The sequence below is a fragment of the Mytilus edulis genome, chromosome 11 (assembly GCF_963676685.1).
Source record: "Mytilus edulis chromosome 11, xbMytEdul2.2, whole genome shotgun sequence".
NCBI lineage: Eukaryota > Metazoa > Mollusca > Bivalvia > Mytilida > Mytilidae > Mytilus > Mytilus edulis.
This window is the reverse complement of record NC_092354.1, coordinates 13,440,972-13,458,222: the sequence shown is the minus strand read 5'-3', so window position 1 is coordinate 13,458,222 and position 17,251 is coordinate 13,440,972. Positions and strand designations below refer to the sequence as shown.

At 33.0% G+C, this 17,251-nt stretch overlaps 2 protein-coding genes across 4 annotated transcripts in view; both read left to right on the top strand.

The window, feature by feature from the left end:
- The first annotated feature begins 90 nt into the window (after positions 1–90).
- Positions 91–4,469, top strand: LOC139495181 (uncharacterized). The gene is made up of 3 exons (XM_071283387.1): positions 91–234; positions 3,692–3,773; positions 4,289–4,469. The coding sequence occupies exons 1-3, from the start codon at positions 101–103 to the stop codon at positions 4,421–4,423; spliced, it is 351 nt and encodes a 116-aa protein (XP_071139488.1). The 5' UTR covers positions 91–100; the 3' UTR covers positions 4,424–4,469.
- Positions 4,470–8,992: 4,523 nt separating this feature from the next.
- LOC139495179 (aminopeptidase Ey-like) overlaps positions 8,993–17,251 on the top strand; it is a 79,802-nt gene continuing 71,543 nt past the window's right edge. Inside the window, exon 1 of one of the 3 annotated variants that reach the window (XM_071283377.1) lies at positions 8,993–10,252. In XM_071283377.1, coding sequence (XP_071139478.1) covers positions 9,931–10,252 — 322 coding nt within the window. In that variant the 5' untranslated portion in view covers positions 8,993–9,930. The remainder of the gene's footprint in view (positions 10,253–17,251) is intronic. The other 2 variants (XM_071283376.1, XM_071283378.1) reach the window with 2 other exon arrangements.

The following is a 17,251-nucleotide window of genomic DNA, read 5'->3' as shown; positions in this document are numbered from 1 at the left end:
ACGGTAATAATTTGTTACATCAGGCTTATATAATACTGTTTAGTTAATAAATCTAAAAAGAAAACGGTCTTAAAGTTCTTCTTATCTTTCAAATAGATATATGAAGTTCACCATAAACTCAGAGGAAATCCGACAAGGAGAATTTACCAAAGCTTTATTATACCTGTCTAAAAATAAGGTTGGACGGTCACTGGCTTTAGAATATCTTACAGAGAATTCAGATGTGGTCGATAGGTATGTATTTAGTAGATCAATTTAAACAATGAGTACAGAAAAAGACTATTGAATGATTTATTCTGCAGTGTAGAGATTCGCCGATGACACTTTAATATAAAGTTGGTGGTAATAATACAGAATCATTGGTGGATGTAAAATATACTTAACCGTATCGCTATTACATAAAGCACACTTCAAAGTATTCAAATGGCCAACAGCATATACATGTTGAGAATTTCTTGGATAAAGATGAGTTTCTTTTTTTAAAGGCACGTTGTCTTAAATCTGACGCTTCATCGTGTGTAGCCTTGTCTTGTGTAATGTTAATGTTGAAGCCTTAATTGTCATGTGTAGTCTTAAGATTGAAGCTTCATAATGTGTAACATTAAGATTGAAGCTATGTCATGCGAAGTCTTAAAATTGAAGCTTCGTCATGTGTAATCTTGAAATTGAAGCTTCGTCATGTGTAATCTCAAGATTGAAGCTTCGTCATGTGTAATCTTAAGATTGAAGCTTCGTCATGTGTAATATTGAAATTGAAGCTTCGTCATGTGTAATCTCAAGATTGAAGCTTCGTCATGTGTAATCTTAAGTTTGAAGCTTTGTTATAAGTAATGTTAAGGTTGAAGCTTTGTCATGTGTAATGTTAAGGTTGTCATGAAGCTTCGTCATGTGTAATCTTAAGATTGTGGCGTTGTCATGTGTAATCTAAAGGTTGAAGACTTGTCATGTGTAATGTTAATAAGGTTAAAGCCTTGTCATGTGTAATGTTAAGGTTAAAGCCTTGTCATGTGTAATGTTAAGGTTAAAGCCTTGTCATGTGTAATGTTAAGGTTAAAGGCCTTGTAATATGTAATCTTAAGGTTGAAGCTTCGTCATGTATATTCTTAAGGTTGAAGCTTGGTCATCATGACATGAATAGTCTGAAGCCTTGTCATAAGTAGTTTAATATGTGTAGCTTGCTCATGTGCATTGTTAAATGTTAAGTTTCTTGATTGAAGTCTTATATCTGAAGCCTCATCAATTTTTTAAGCTTTATCATGTGTATATAATTGAAAGGTTGAAGCTTTGTCGTGTGATGTCTAATGTCTAAAGCTTCGTCATGCGTAGTCTAAAATTTGAAGCTTCGTCATGGGAAGTCTTAAGTGTGACTCTTTGTCATGGGAAGTCTTAAGTCTGACGCTTCGTCTTGGGAAGTCTTAAGTCTGAAGCTTCGTCATGGGAAGTCTTTAGTCTGAAGCTTCGTCATTGGAAGTCTGAAGTCTTAAGTTTGAATATACGTCATGTGAAGTCTTAAGATTGAGGATTTGTCATGTGAAGTCTTAAGTCTGACTCTTTGGCATGGGAAGTGGTAAGTCTGACGCTTCGTCATGGGAAGTCTTAAGTTTGAAGCTTTGTCATGTGAAGTCTTAAGTCTGACTCTTCGTCACGTGAAATCTTAAGTTTGAAGCATCGTCATGTGAAGTCTTCAGTCTGAAGCCTCGTCATGTGTAATCTTAAGTCTGAAGCTTCGTTATGTGAAGTCTTAAGTCTGACTCTTTGTCATGTGAAATCTTCAGTTTGAAGCTTCGTCATGTGAAGTCTTAAGTCTGACTCTTCGTCACGTGAAATTTAAAGCTTCGTTATGGGAAGTCGTAAGTCTGAAGCCTCGTCATGTGAAGTCTCAAGTATGGCTCTTCATCATTTGAAGTCTTAAGACTGGAGCTTCGTCATGTGAAGTCTTAAGTCTGAAGCATCGTCATGTTAAGTCTCAAATATGACTTCATCATTTGAATTCTTAAGACTGAAGCTTCGTTATATGAAGTCTTAAGTTTGAGGCTTCGTCATGGGAATTCTTTAGTTTGAAATTTCGTCTTTTGAAGTTTTAAGTATGAAGCTTCGTCATGGGAAGTCTTAAGTGTGACTCTTTGTCATGTGAAATCTTAAGTTTGAAGCTTCGTCTTGGGAAGTCTTAAGTCTGAAGCTTCGTCATGGGAAGTCTTTAGTCTGAAGCTTCGTCATTGGAAGTCTGAAGTCTTAAGTTTGAATATACGTCATGTGAAGTCTTAAGATTGAGGATTTGTCATGTGAAGTCTTAAGTCTGACTCTTTGGCATGGGAAGTGGTAAGTCTGACGCTTCGTCATGGGAAGTCTTAAGTTTGAAGCTTTGTCATGTGAAGTCTTAAGTCTGACTCTTCGTCACGTGAAATCTTAAGTTTGAAGCATCGTCATGTGAAGTCTTCAGTCTGAAGCCTCGTCATGTGTAATCTTAAGTCTGAAGCTTCGTTATGTGAAGTCTTAAGTCTGACTCTTTGTCATGTGAAATCTGCAGTTTGAAGCTTCGTCATGTGAAGTCTTAAGTCTGACTCTTCGTTACGTGAAACCTTAAGTTTGAAGCTTCGTCATGTGAAGTCTTAAGTCTGACTCTTCTTCACGTGAAATCTTAAATCTGAAGCTTCGTCATGGGAAGTCTTTAATCTGAAACTTCGTCATGTGAAGTCTTAAGTCTGACTCTTCGTCACGTGAAATTTAAAGCTTCGTCATGGGAAGTCGTAAGTCTGAAGCTTCGTCAGGTGAAGTCTCAAGTATGGCTCTTCATCATTTGAAGTCTTAAGACTGGAGCTTCGTCATGTGAAGTCTTAAGTCTGAAGCTTCGTCATGTTAAGTCTCAAATATGACTTCATCATTTGAATTCTTAAGACTGAAGCTTCGTTATATGAAGTCTTAAGTTTGAGGCTTCGTCATGGGAATTCTTTAGTTTGAAATTTCGTCTTTTGAAGTCTTAAGTATGAAGCTTTGACATTTGAAGTCTTTAGTTTGACTCTTTGTCATGTGAAATCTTAAGTTTGAAGCTTCGTCAAATGACGTCTCATGTCTGACTCTTCGTTATGTCAAGTTTGAAGTTTCGTATGCTGCGGTCTTGCTTCTGACGCTTCGTCTGTTGTAGTCTCAAAGTCATATCTTAACTATATAATTATCCTTTTTACATTATCGTTACTGTGGTCTCGTACTCGCCTTGAAAGTCACATCCATGGAAAGTCCATTCAAATACTTGAACGATTCTCCGCTATGTATGCGGAATTTAGGAGTAAGGTCAAGATATGTTAAGTCGAAGCTAAATCAATGTGTGCTGGTAGTCTGATATGCATCTCCCGGCGTACTATTACTTTGTGAACTAGCATGTTCAAAATATTGCACAACGGTCTAGCACAAATTATAGTTCATGTATTTGTAAATGTATTATTACCACATAAACATGTGTTCGTCCTGACATGCATGCAATGTACTAGGCGTTAGGCAAAATTCAATCATATCTTGTTGAATCAAATATTTTTCCCTGCTTTTGGGTGATGTTAAGCAAAATATGAAATATTAAATATGTAGTGGTTATAATAGTTTATGTAAAGTCTAGATGCCTTTTGGTTTGTTGTTTCGTAGCCTTGATGTCACTTTTGTTTCTTCAATTTAAACTTAAGCATGCATATTTTATTTTTAGACTTGCTAAAGATGGAATAAAACCGGATAAAATATTCCCAGAGTTGATAGAAACATTTACTTCTGACCATGAAGTAGAAGGGGTAAAATATTTGATAATTCAACATACTATCTGTTCATATCTGTAGATACTAAGTCAGTCGTAAGACGTTGAACTAAGACAGTACTTCTTTAACTCATTGGGTTAGGGTGACGACTTCAATTAAAAACATATCCTACTAGGGGTAACAATATGATTTTCTAATACTCTCTGGTTACTTTTTTTGCTCAACGCAGAGCTCCAACTGATATTAACTTCCACACATTTGCTATTGAAAAAAATATTCAAAAGATGAGCATGCGCAATGCAGTTCTTAACACACACATATATAAAATTACAGTTTAGTTGTGGCTCAAAATAAAATAGCATAAATTAAAAGTTTATAAAACAATGACAATTTTACCATTACAACTGCAATAACATTACAATAAACAGGTATCATTATGAATGCACTAGGTGTGAATTTTGCCAATGCATGTCTCTTAGGAACTCGAGGCAAAAATATTGAAATAATCTTTAATTTTGTGTTCAGTGTCCGTTTTTTTGTGTTTTTTTTAGTTTGCCAAGACGTCTCCAGTTAACATGCAATCATGGCGTGTGAAAGTGGCGTTGGCGAGTGCACGGAATAAGCTTACATGGGGTGAACAGAATTATGATGTCATCAAGACTTGGCTGATGAGCAAAGATATTTGAATGTATACATGTAGTTTCCTTTGATTAAAACCATTTTGCACACATTTGTTTAAATAAAACTGAAATAAAACGTTTGTGATGTCAACATTTCATTACTTTGTTAAGGTAAATTAATTTTATTTCAGTTGGATCGCAGATATAAACATGAACATTTTTGGTCTGGCCTGTGATTGCACGTTGCATCTTAAATTTATTTTACCTTTTAAACTTTGTATTATAACAGCTACTTTTAATAGTAAAGGAACATAGGGAAAATATAAAGAAAAGAGAAATATGGGGTGCTAAAACAGAAAATAGAAAATAGCAATAAAGAATTACACAAATTAAGACCATCCCCTTATCCATACCCTCATACTTATATGTTTTACACAATGCTTCTGTATTTTTTTTTTATTTACATCTATGTCAATTGTCAATGAATAATCTACTATTCTCTAATCAAAACTGCACATGACCCATAAATACTTCCACAGACGCGAAACAAACATCAGAAAATAAACTGTCAATCAAAATTACAAATTTCTACTGTAAATTCATTAACTGTCAAAGATAATATCTAAATGTTGAGTTTTTGCTCTAACCTCACGTGCCAAGTGACACAATAATCAGTTTTCAGGATGCGCGTGTGTGATGTAGGCCTGATAATCGATATTTGTGTTTTATTTGTGTTTTACCAGTAAAAAGAAAAAGATATATGGATTTTTAAAGAAACACTTGTATAAATAAAAAGATGAAATACTATTTAGAAATTTATGATACTAGTAATATTTGCAATGTATTTCCTTAATTTTTATATGGACTATTTACTGGAAATGACGTACTGACTATCTTAATAGAATCTAACCAATGACAAGATATTTTATTGTACAAGCTTACACAATTGCAAGATGAAATCTACTTTTGAAATTTTTTGTCAATTTAATTTTAAACCAGCTAACTCATTCTTGAAATAAACTTTTTTGTTGGTTGCTTGAATGTCAGTATTGCAACTGGGAGTCTATTTTTTTTTATAATTTCTTTGGAGACGTCCGGTCTGTTGTCCCATACAAGTACGATATCACCATGACGTATAAATGCACTTTTAAGGGTTTACTGAGTCGATTATTGCCGCAAGTTTAAAGTTTAAAATTGATTCACGATCAGTAAGTCTATACTACAATATTTCTTCAAAAGTTATTAATACTTCTTAAAGTTGGTACAGTACTAGTGTAGCTAATAAAAAAAGATGTGGTATGATTGCCAATGAGACAACTCCCCACAAGAGACCAAATGACACAGACATTAACAACTATAAGTCACCGTACGGCTAACAATGAGCAAAGCCCATACCGCATAGTCAGCTATAAAAGGCCCCGAAATGACAAATGTAAATCAATTCAAACAAGAAAACTAAAGGTCTAATTTATGTAAAAATAAAATGAACGAAAAACAAATATGTAACACGTCAGCAAACGACAAACCACTGAATTACAGGCTCCTGACTCGGGACAGGCACATACATTTGTACATGCAGAATATGGCGGAGTTTAACATGTTAGCGGGATCCCCCTAACCTGTGACAGGTAAGTAGCTAGTCTACTAAATATTTCCTTGATTTATTTCAGGAACGTAACATTTAATATTAATTAACAAAATAAAAACTACAAAGCACGCTACAAAACAAGCGGTTTTTATATATCATTACCTTATATTCATGAATGTTGATTTTTTCAACTTGATTGCACATATAAATCAATCGAAAATATTTCAAGCTTCAAAATGTCGGTAGAATATCAAAAATTAACCCTATCTTAACTAAACATCACATTCTAAATCATTTAGTCTAAAGTAGATCATCGGAAGGTGATTGACTTCGTAGTACCAAAATAAAATTAAAATAAACTGATGTGTCAATTAATTTATTGGCTCCTGTTGAAGATAGAATTATATAACGTTTAAATAAGAGATGGTTTATCTGTTACGGCTACTTGATTGCAAACTGCTTTCGTTTTTGTTTTTGGTTGTTATTACAGCGTTGCTATTACCAGTTGCGTAAAAGAATAACAGTTGTAGACACAATTTTAATATTTCGTTTCTTGACTAGTGAAATACATACTGCAGGTCTTTTTGTTTTATTGTTATACTTAATCTACTGACTACACATAAGAAGGGAGAACATTTAGTGAACTTTGTATTTGTATTTTGTCGGTTTGATCGTTTCTCTGTGGTTACTTTTTGTCCACAAATCCTCTAATGTCAAGTTTTGCACCACTTAAGTAATTTCTTCATTTGCTTTTTTTTTTATCCGAATGATTTTTCTTATTTCCAATAGCAAAACATGGACTTTGCAATATCTTAAACAATATGTTGAAAACTTGAAAATGAAGCTTAATATTTTAAATTGTGATGCAAATTCAAACCGGCATCTATAATTAATGTACCGCTAGCCTGTCAGGAACGAGGTTACAATTTTGAGCCCGGTTCTGCGCGGAGCAGGTGTGCTCGACTCCAATCTTTATTGACTAGGTTTGTAAGTTTTCTTATCAGAGGTAGGTGTTTCTCTTCGGGCACTCTGGCTTCCTGCACCAACAAACACTTGACAATATGGTGTCAGCAGTGGTGTTAAACACCAATCGATCAATCGATCGATTCCAGTCCCTAAATTTATGTTTATACTGCTTCATGAAAAAAGAAATCTATATTAAACGATTTGAAAAGACTGTATATTTGTCTATTTAGCACAAACACGATTCGTTGAAACACGAGATACTCGAATGATCGTTTAGTGATTTAAACCCGAGTACTTCATTTGTGTTCTCTCGAAACGAAACGAAACATAAATATGGGTGACAGTTATTGTTTACTGTCGTGTTTTGGCATACGAACAATACACCTCTGTAAATATTTAAAATTCAATATCGACTATTTTATAGGAGAGAAGTATGTGTAGATACATACTTGTCTCCATTATGGAAGATGAATTAAATATACGTATGCAAACACATACATTTATCAATCCGTGTCAACATTCATTTATTACCGGATTTTAAATTTCAATGACTGTTACGGGTACTAGCACTATACCCCATTGATTGGGATTGGATACCGAGAGCTAGGCTATCATGAAGTAGTACCGTTTATCAGAGTACGTCTGGTTGTGTATAGAAGGCATAAACCTTCTGGAAGTTGAACTGTCATGAATATAATAAAGAATTTATAATAAAAGCATGATGTGAAGATAGAATTAACAAAAATGATGACGAAAACTAAAATGTTATATAAAAAAACATAATTATGAATTCCTTGCTGACTGTATATAGCTGAAATCGATATCAAGCTTTTCGTGATGCAACTTTAAACAGATATATAAAGTAAACAAGTTTTTTAAGCTATTAATCATCGTATGTCAAGTTTGTATTCCAAAATCCATGTTCGATCTTGAAGGAATATAATTAAATTCCATACAACAGACAAGAAATCTGTTAAAACAACGTCTGGGGTTGAACGCTCGCGAGATCGAAGTGATAAGTGTTAATCCCGCCACAAAATGTCGTCTGACGAGTACGATCTGATTCATGATAATGTTTATATGCTTTCATCTTTTCTTGGTTCTCGCTTGTCCTTTATGTACATGTTCTTAGCATTTGTTGCAATATTTCTAGCTTCTTCACATTGCGAAGAAATATAAAATGCAAAACTAAATTTCAGTGACAGATTTAAAGATTGATGATTGACCAATGTTGTTTTTTTAAACATTAAAAAAGGTCCTTTTTTGGAATAATTTCCGGTATTAACAGTATATTTAATGGATTGAAAATTTAGCGATTACGTCGAACCGAATCCCTGGTCTCATGGAAGCTTGATTGCTTCGAGTGAAGGAGGTCGGGTTGAATTCTGCGGTAGGGTCAAACCAAGAACTTGGAAATTTAAATTGGTTGCTTCTGCAATTATCACGCGTTATTAATGTATAAGAACCAAACTGTTTGGTCTAGAGGCAGAATAATGTGTATGTGAAGATTCCATGTTTTCGTTTGGTCTCTTAACTTTGAATAGCAACTTCTCCTTTTTTTGTTCTCGCTTTCTAAAATTTATTGTCACACAATATGATGTATATCTACTGTAAATGAATAACTTTTTCTTTGAACGTTCCTTTTCCTGTAAATAGGAAGGAAGCCCATGGAAAGTGCCATACCTTCTGTTCATTAAAACCCGTGCTTCAACTCTTGAAGGGACATGGGGATAGGTTACCAGACTACATTTTTGTCCCTATCCAATTTACCTTTTGCCAGAGGCAGGTCACATTTCATAGCGTTCATCCTTGTAGACACCTATTAAAGGACCCATCTATTGTATGTATACATGTAGTTAATTTGTTCTCGTCCTGAACATAAATGAAATATTTGCCACTGGACGTTAAGGTAACAACAATCAACAAATCAATCAATGAATTAAGTTTTAATGACGATTTGTATTTAACGTCTCTGTCACTGTATCTTTATCAATATGTCAATTGAGGGCCTTTCAACATGTTAAATGAAACAAACTATCTAATATGTGCTTAACACGTTTCTGTGTATTTACAAGTTCGGCACAACCTAAACAACTCCCACCGGGTATAGATCGTTTAATATCGTACATTCAAGTACAGAAGTCATATTCACAATACAATGTATGTCTTAACCCTAGGCATCCCATCAAGTTGACAATTTTATCCGAGTCTTTCCGTCACACAGAGAATGGTATAGATATAAATGTTGATGCTTCACAGGTATATATTAATCAGTAGTATACGAGATGAATATTTCCTAATTAAAAATTCCAAAAGAAAAACGTCACGTCGGCGAATTAATTTATACATCTTGGTGTGTTTATTGTAAGGATTTTACTATTCATTCGTGTTATCTCCTCAAACCATAGACTTAAATCTTAATTCTCGATGACATCCAATGATCATACGTAAAAAGACTTTTCGGCATGTCATTTGATGAAGCATTTATAAGTAATTGGTTAATCAACTATAATTAAAATGTTTCAACTTTTTAACATTTATATAATACTGAAAAGGATATATTTAAAACAGTTTTAAAAGTAAAAAGAAATTATGCAATTGAAGCAGTTTTATGCACTGAGTTGATTCCTTTTATGATACGTGCAACGTATTTTGTAATATTTGTCAACATCACCTTGAGAATATCGTCTAATAATAAAGGCACGCTTATTAATAATAGATCTTTGAATCACATTATTAAAATTAGTTGTTTAAAGATCGCAGTTTGAAAAAATGGTTTAAAAAATGAGGTTAAAATACGGTTTAAAATTTGAATCTGTTGATGGAAAAACCCTACATAAACACATCCAATTGCAAATAATGGGTCAAGGAAATAAAATATAACGCGAACACACCCGATTGTTTACTAGGGAGGATTTAAAAGACTTCGGTTTATTGATAAGAACATCACAAAGAAATACGATACATTGAGAGTAAGACGTATATTAGCTATCTACTGTATGTATAGTAAGCTAATTTGATGGGGAAGTCAGAGAGTTTCGATTTTCACAATATTGAGAACAGTTCTAGTATGAACGATGTGAGTAGACAGAAAAAGAGCGGTTGCTATGTAAGCACTGCGACTGGTTTCGTGTTGACACTGTTAGCCGCTTGTCTGGCTGTCGGAGTAGGAATTATAGTGCATTTTACAACTTCCGGTACTACTATCGACTGCAAGTGCTCTTACCCGCCAAATTCTGGAGGAAACAGTGACGGTCAGGTCGGGGCAACTACACCCTCCCCACAAAAACCTATTCTTGATCAATGTAAGGATCTTATAAATTCAGGAAGCCAGGAGCTATGTAAGTAATTGTGTATATTTATTGTTTGTTAATTACGATGTCAGTGGTTCCATGGCTAAGTGACTCTTCTTAATTAGCTTCTCGCTGTGTTTAATCATTTTCTCGTTAAGTTTCCCTTTACCGTTAATTGCACCAATAATGATATAATAACATAAGCTTTTTATATAATTCATTGGATATGAATTCGCTTAAAATAATATTACTTATATACTTTTGCCAATTCGAAATTTGTACAGTTTACGTTTTATTCTTTTAAAATAAACTTAAATAAGTAATTTGTGTGCAATAATTTGTACATCTAATTTATCCTAAATATTTAACACAAATTTTACCTTACTTGACTAGTATATCCTGTATAAATAAACGACAAGGATATCCTAGACTGTTTACAAAATTTTATTTTTTATGCAAAAAATATGTGTTATGACATCAATCATTTTGTCTAGGTCTTCTGTTATATAATTGTGTATTTTTAATGAAATAAATCATGTTATCAAATTAAAACTTTTCAAGAAAATTTTATAAATACGTTTCAGACGATCTCAACGTTGACTTCAGTACCCGAGAATAAAATATTTCATTGAAATTTTCAGTTTATAAATTAGTTCTTCCATACTAAAATTGATGTTAGTCAGTCGCCAATCGTTTGAAAACTGAGTTGTTATAAGAATTTAACCCTAAAAAAACAGACCAAAAAGTCATCTTAAGTTTTATTTCGTATTTGAATGTTCCTAATAAATCAAAGTCTGCTACATGTACATGTGAACGTGCACTTGCATAATGTCGATCATCTACTGCATGGTAGTGAATAAAGAAGTGGAATATATTTAAGATTATACTAAATACTGAAATGTTGTCTTGAGGTTTCATCAAAACATTTACTTCACCTTTCTAAACCTATAAACATGTATAATCGATTAGGACTTCCCCTAGTAAAACAGAAATGATTGGATAAAAGTGTCTTTTGATAAATACATTTAATAATGTTTAAAACAACAAAACCACAACAGACAAATTTTACACGTTTATTGTGATATTATAACTTTTTTCTACAATAGCCCATCCATTGCCAATAGTATATATCATAAATCAGTTTCTTGTACACTAGCGGTAATGAAATAATGTTAATCTTTTGTTTAAAACATGACAAGTGTTAATTCATGGTTGAAGAAAACTATCAATTGTTTTGAGAATGACGTAACTCTAGTTGCCATTGCAGTGCAATCACCGAAAATCTATATCAAAATGCATTAATCGAAAATAACTTAGAATCGTGTCAATTTTGTAACCAGAAAACTCTTTTGTTGTATGCTGATTTCTGTAGTCATTTAAATGATTGACGGATAAGCTTGACCCCTTCATCCTAGCATTCACAAGTTTAATGTGTCTGTTCGACAATCTTGCTCAATGTACTAAATTGAATGTAGATTTAACGTCCAGCACACAAGATGTGTATATATGTACATGCAATGTCGTAAAAATCAAGTACTTTGACGGAATAACAACAGTTCGAATCAAGCGTTCTTCGAGCAGCAAACGTATTTTAATATTTATTTGACTTGCTTCTGCTTTAAACATAGTGCTGAAATAGGCAAAATATCTGACTTTTAGGTGATAATTTTATTTGGTGGCAGATATGTCCCTAAAAGTATTATGTACCAGTAAATTACTTTTACCTTGAGAAGCTTCGTAGGAAAGCTAGTTGTGTTGATCAAATAGTAAATTTTTTAATGACATTTTTAAATGCGTTGTTAAAGATGACATTGAATGCATAGTACGTAAAACTACCTGGTATCCTAAAGACTCAGTAACACTTATTGTGTTTATTAAACCACAAGCTAAACTCAAACAAAAGGTATTGTATTATTTCAATTTATTTGGTATAATGTGTATTAAAGTCATTTTCAATGGAAGATAATGAATGTCCGTCTGGATAATAACATCGGACAACCCCAGTCTATTCAACTTTAAATTGGATTGTCCAAAATACTGCTTTGATGTTCGTTCAACTTCTTTGTGTACAGTAAATTTATTATACCTTAAATCATGTTAACAGTGGGATAAAACTTTTCATTTTGTGTTGCGTTATTTCGTAGAAAGTTTGTGTTATTTCTTAGGTAGTTTGTGTTATTTCTTATAAGTAATTTGTGTTATTTTTTATGTATTGGCAGAATGACAGTGTAAGTTTCCTCCTTTAAAATATTTGAAAAATCAGCATAAACTTAAAATCTGTTTATAGTAAAAATATTCATGGAAAGTTATTTAGAGATGCATGACTTATTCAAATGATTCAAGCCTTCATACAACCCATCCCTCACATTTTAGCATGGCAGCCATCGTAGAGCAGTGGAATGTAACGACTGCATTATTCGGGTATAGAGATAATATACAGTAACACAAATCATCGTTTTTATGTAAATTTAAAAAAAAAATGCGACACGTAAATCTAAAATAGTTACATTATCTTAGAAATTGAAGTTATCTTAAGCCATCTTAATTTAATTCCATTATAAATACAGATTCAACTGTTTCAAGCCATAAATTTTGTATCAAAATCCTATAGCTCATCAATGGAAGGATATCAGTATATAACCAGTTTTTTTTTGTTTTAAATCAGATAAGATATTAAACCTCGAAGTAGTAAAATAGCTAGACGCACAACGGAACACATACTCGAATGTATTCGAATAAATATACAATATCAGGTCGACGTAAAAAACATATAAACTCTTTTGTATTAGGCTGAGAAACTGGGGAAACTATTCCGCAGTTTTTGTGTCAAATACAAAAAAAAGTTAATATTTCATGACAGTGCCGTACTATCGGTTTTATACTGTAACTTTTATAGTTAGTTCCTTGATAGCTATTTTAATCGTAACACCCTTGTCAAACTTATTTTCGTCCCTTAATGAACCCCTGATTGTGGAGAAAGTGTTCCATGCTAAAATTGACATTGCACAAAATATATAGCTGTGTTACAATATCAAGTTGGGAAATAAACACAACTAGTTTACATATTTTAACCGTTGATCACATGTGAAATTCATTTTAAGTATCCAAACGATCCCGGTACATGTATGGTGTAGTGATGTAATCATACAGTATTAAATCTACCGTACTACTAATGTACTTTTTATAATAGGGAGTCATATCCATAAATTATACCTTAGATTTAAGATTTAAGATTTATACCTTAGATATAAGTATACCTATGCTTTTCCAAAAGAATCAACGGTATTCTCGATTGAATCATTTTGTTTCCATTGAGGGGTTTTCAAAAACGATTTACCACTCTTAATTTCACGTATTGGGAAGAGATGGACACAATTTGTTTATTATACAGGATTATTCAGTGGCAAGTTTTAGTAATAATGTATGCATGACACACCGATTGATAGCCACTCCAGTGAATATAATATGCTGAAGTATACATAATCTGAAAACTAGAGCAAACATTTACAAGTTGCATTAACATAATCCTATTAAAAAAAAGTAACTTTTATCTGTCTTAAAGTTTGGTCAAGTGGTTTATCATATTTGTTTTTCGTTTATGTTTTTGGTACATAAATCAGCACATTAGTTTTCTGTTTGAGGTGTTTTACATTTTTTATGCCGGTGCATTGTATAGAATGCTTTGCGGTATGGGTTTTTCTAATTGTTTTAAACCGTATGGTGACCTATATATAATTGTTGCTAACTTATGGCATATTTTTCTCTGGTAGAGTTCATTCTTCTTTTTATATATTAATAGTGAACATTAATCTACTATAAAATTGCGTGGGACTGTGGGTTTAATACAGAATTATTTGATTCGTCGCTATAAATTGTAGTTTAATGCACGAACGTTATTTGTCAATTGGAGGAAATAAACAGACTTTCGAATTAAAACCTTTTATGCTGCCTCTTAGAGTATGAGTTTATTTGAAATGGTATATTACATCCAGTGGCAAATATTTTCATGCATACTACAGACAATGTAATAAATTGTTTGATGAGTAATTACGATTTGCTTAACTACCAGTGGCACATATTTGATTCATATTAAGGTCGGTGTATTTGTTTTTGCTTATTAATGTCCAGTTGCAACAGAGGGACGAAAGATACCAGAGGGACAGTCAAACTCATAAATCGAATTTAAACTGACAACGCCATGGCTAAAAATGATGAAGACAAACAGACAAACAACAGTACACATGACACAACATAGGAAACTAAAAGAATAAGCAACAAGAAACCCACCAAACACTAGGGGTGATCTCAGGTGCTCCGGAAGGGTAGGCAAATCCTGCTTCACATGTGGCACCCGTCGTGCTGCATGCTTATGTGATAACAAATCCGGTAAATAGTCTAATTCGGTATGTCACATGCAAATGTATCAATAACATTTCAGACGACGCAATAAATTTAAACATTAATAAGTCAAATTCATATATCTTGAATTTTGACTTTAATTTATTGTTATACATGTATGTGTGCATTTTGTTCCCGTTTGACGAGGTACATTAGTATATTCTTTATATGCTACCACCCAACTATTGTACACATAACAGTGTTTCTCGTTTTTTTATATAGATTAGACCGCTTGTTTTCCAGTTTGAATGATTTTACACTAGTAATTTTTGGGGCCCTTCATTGCTTGCTTTTTGTGAGCTAAGGCTCCGTGTTGAAGACCGTACTTTGACCTTTAAGGGTTTACTTTTATAAATTGTGACTTGGATGGAGATTTGTCTCATTAGCATCCATGCATGTACCACATCGTCTTAATATATGTATATGTACATTTTTGCAAATACAGTCATCTGTCACCCCGCTTCTAGGCTAAAACACCGGTAATGCCAGTATTTTTCATGTCGGAACAAGTAATTTAGGGGTCCTCTCAGCGGTCTGAGTACAATCAAGAAAGTATGTTCACACAAGAGACGACTGGTAGGAATTACACAACTGGCCGGGTGTATATTACAGGATAAAACTGATAGATGTAAAATATCGAAAGTATAAGATGTAGTTGAACTCGCCTTTGGTCCTGTTTTTAAAGCTCGTACAAATAGATTTGACATACTCCGACTATGTACATACTTATATTGTATATTATTGTATATATTAGTTAAAAAGCCCATGGTTTGCAGTAAAAAAAAACATGACATCACAAAATAACCAGTCTGACAGTCAGAGATTGGGTAATACATATAATGTCAAATGAAAACAAGTGAAAGTAATCACATTTTCAAATTTTCAAATGCAGGATTGCGATATTTCATTGGCGTTTAAGTTTCTAATCTAGAATAAGTATGTTAATCTCGAACAGCGAAGGAGTCACTGTATCTGCATATTTCCAGCAAATCATTTCTGTCGGCCAATTTGTAGAACCTACATATACATTTTTTACCAACGGGGTTTATTGTTGAATGTTATATTCGCCTCGGATACATGGAATACTTGCCACTGGACATTATGAATATACCAATTAATTAATACGAATGGTAGGGTAAATCAGAGAGACATACAGATACCAATAACCAGAAGCATATAAAAGAAATCTAAAAAAGTTCAACGTACAGTTTTGAGAAGAGGGACGAAATGTCAAGTTGTCTTGCGTGTTTTTTCTCAATTATTTATTATTTTATTTTCTCTGTATAAGTAGGAGAATGCCGCGGGAATTAGGGACAAACCACGCCATGACCATATGACGAAAAGACAATATAGTCTCAAAACACAATATTAAAAGAAAGATAGAGTCCGACGAACCCAAAAGCCGAGGTTGGAGGTATTGGAAGTGTTACGGGCGTTATTGCTACACTATATAGGGGACATTTATTGTTCAGAAAATAGTCAAACTGAAGACTGGGTATAAATAAGTTTGTATACGTGCAAGTATCCTACGAAAACATGTTTATATGTAAAGAAATTTAAAGGTTTTTAAATAACAATCAGGATTTATAAATTATTTGTGTCACAAATGAGTTCAAGGTTGACGGGTATAAAAAAAAAAATACGTAATTATAATTTTCTGATGAATACAAAAAGTATCAACCAGTATTTAACTTGAACGGGTGTCTTTTTCTCTCACGTGAAGTTCTATGCAATTTGAATATTGCCCTTAATGAAATGATCATTTAACTCGAAATCAAAAAGTCTGCCTTGTGCGTGTACATTTTCATCCTATCTTGTGCAAAGTATATAAATAAAAAAAAAACTGCCCCTCCCACAAAATCAGATGGTAGTCGCAACAGGTTATTCAGTAGAGGCAGATAAAGAGTAACAAATTGTTTTTATTTCAAGTGTCAATGTTCGTAATTTATTTTATATAAACATGAAATAAAAGCGTATCGAAATACAAACCAGTCATTGTGATTTAATTTTGTGACACAAATGAGTTCAAGGTCGATGGAAAGATTAAACCATATCTAAAAATTGCGTATTTAAATTTTTCTGTTCAATTAAAATGTCCAACTATAAACCAGGATGTATCTTTATTATTTTAATTTATGCGCAATTGAAATTTGCACTTTTATGAAATAACCAATGAACTGGAAAGTATTGCTGACTTGTCAAAATGTCACGGAATTTTACATGTTTTGTCTCCACAAATTCACTTATTACTATTATGATTCTTTTAATTAAATAAATGAATGTTGATTAAATCAACGGAACAGTATACTATTCTGAATACACAGTTTGTTTCTTTTAAATGACATATTATTCCTCGGATAATTTTATGATTGATTAAAAATTCATGTTGTTTGCTAAAATGTCCAGTGGAAAATATGTCAAGCATATTTAGGACAACAACAAGTTAATAGAAAATCCAGCATGAATGTCCTGTTATAGGGGTCCTGGATAAAGAACAGACACTTTTCAATTGTCACCGGAAATGAGTATTTTTATTGGATAGAGACGGACATTTTACCATGCAACAGTCTAAATTCGGATCCCTTAAAGAGTTGTTGCAAGTGTTAACGTCCCTATTCTGACCAAACGTGGCAGCGTATTTATAAATCC

What these genes read in the sequence shown, in the direction of transcription:
- LOC139495181 (XM_071283387.1), top strand. Translation starts at nt 101, where the DNA reads ATGAAGTTCACCATAAACTCAGAGGAAATCCGACAAGGAGAATTTACC. An exon ending in AATTCAGATGTGGTCGATAG is followed by an intron (nt 235 to 3,691) that starts GTATGTATTTAG and finishes TTTTATTTTTAG; the next exon opens with ACTTGCTAAAGATGGAATAA. An exon ending in CTGACCATGAAGTAGAAGGG is followed by an intron (nt 3,774 to 4,288) that starts GTAAAATATTTG and finishes TGTTTTTTTTAG; the next exon opens with TTTGCCAAGACGTCTCCAGT.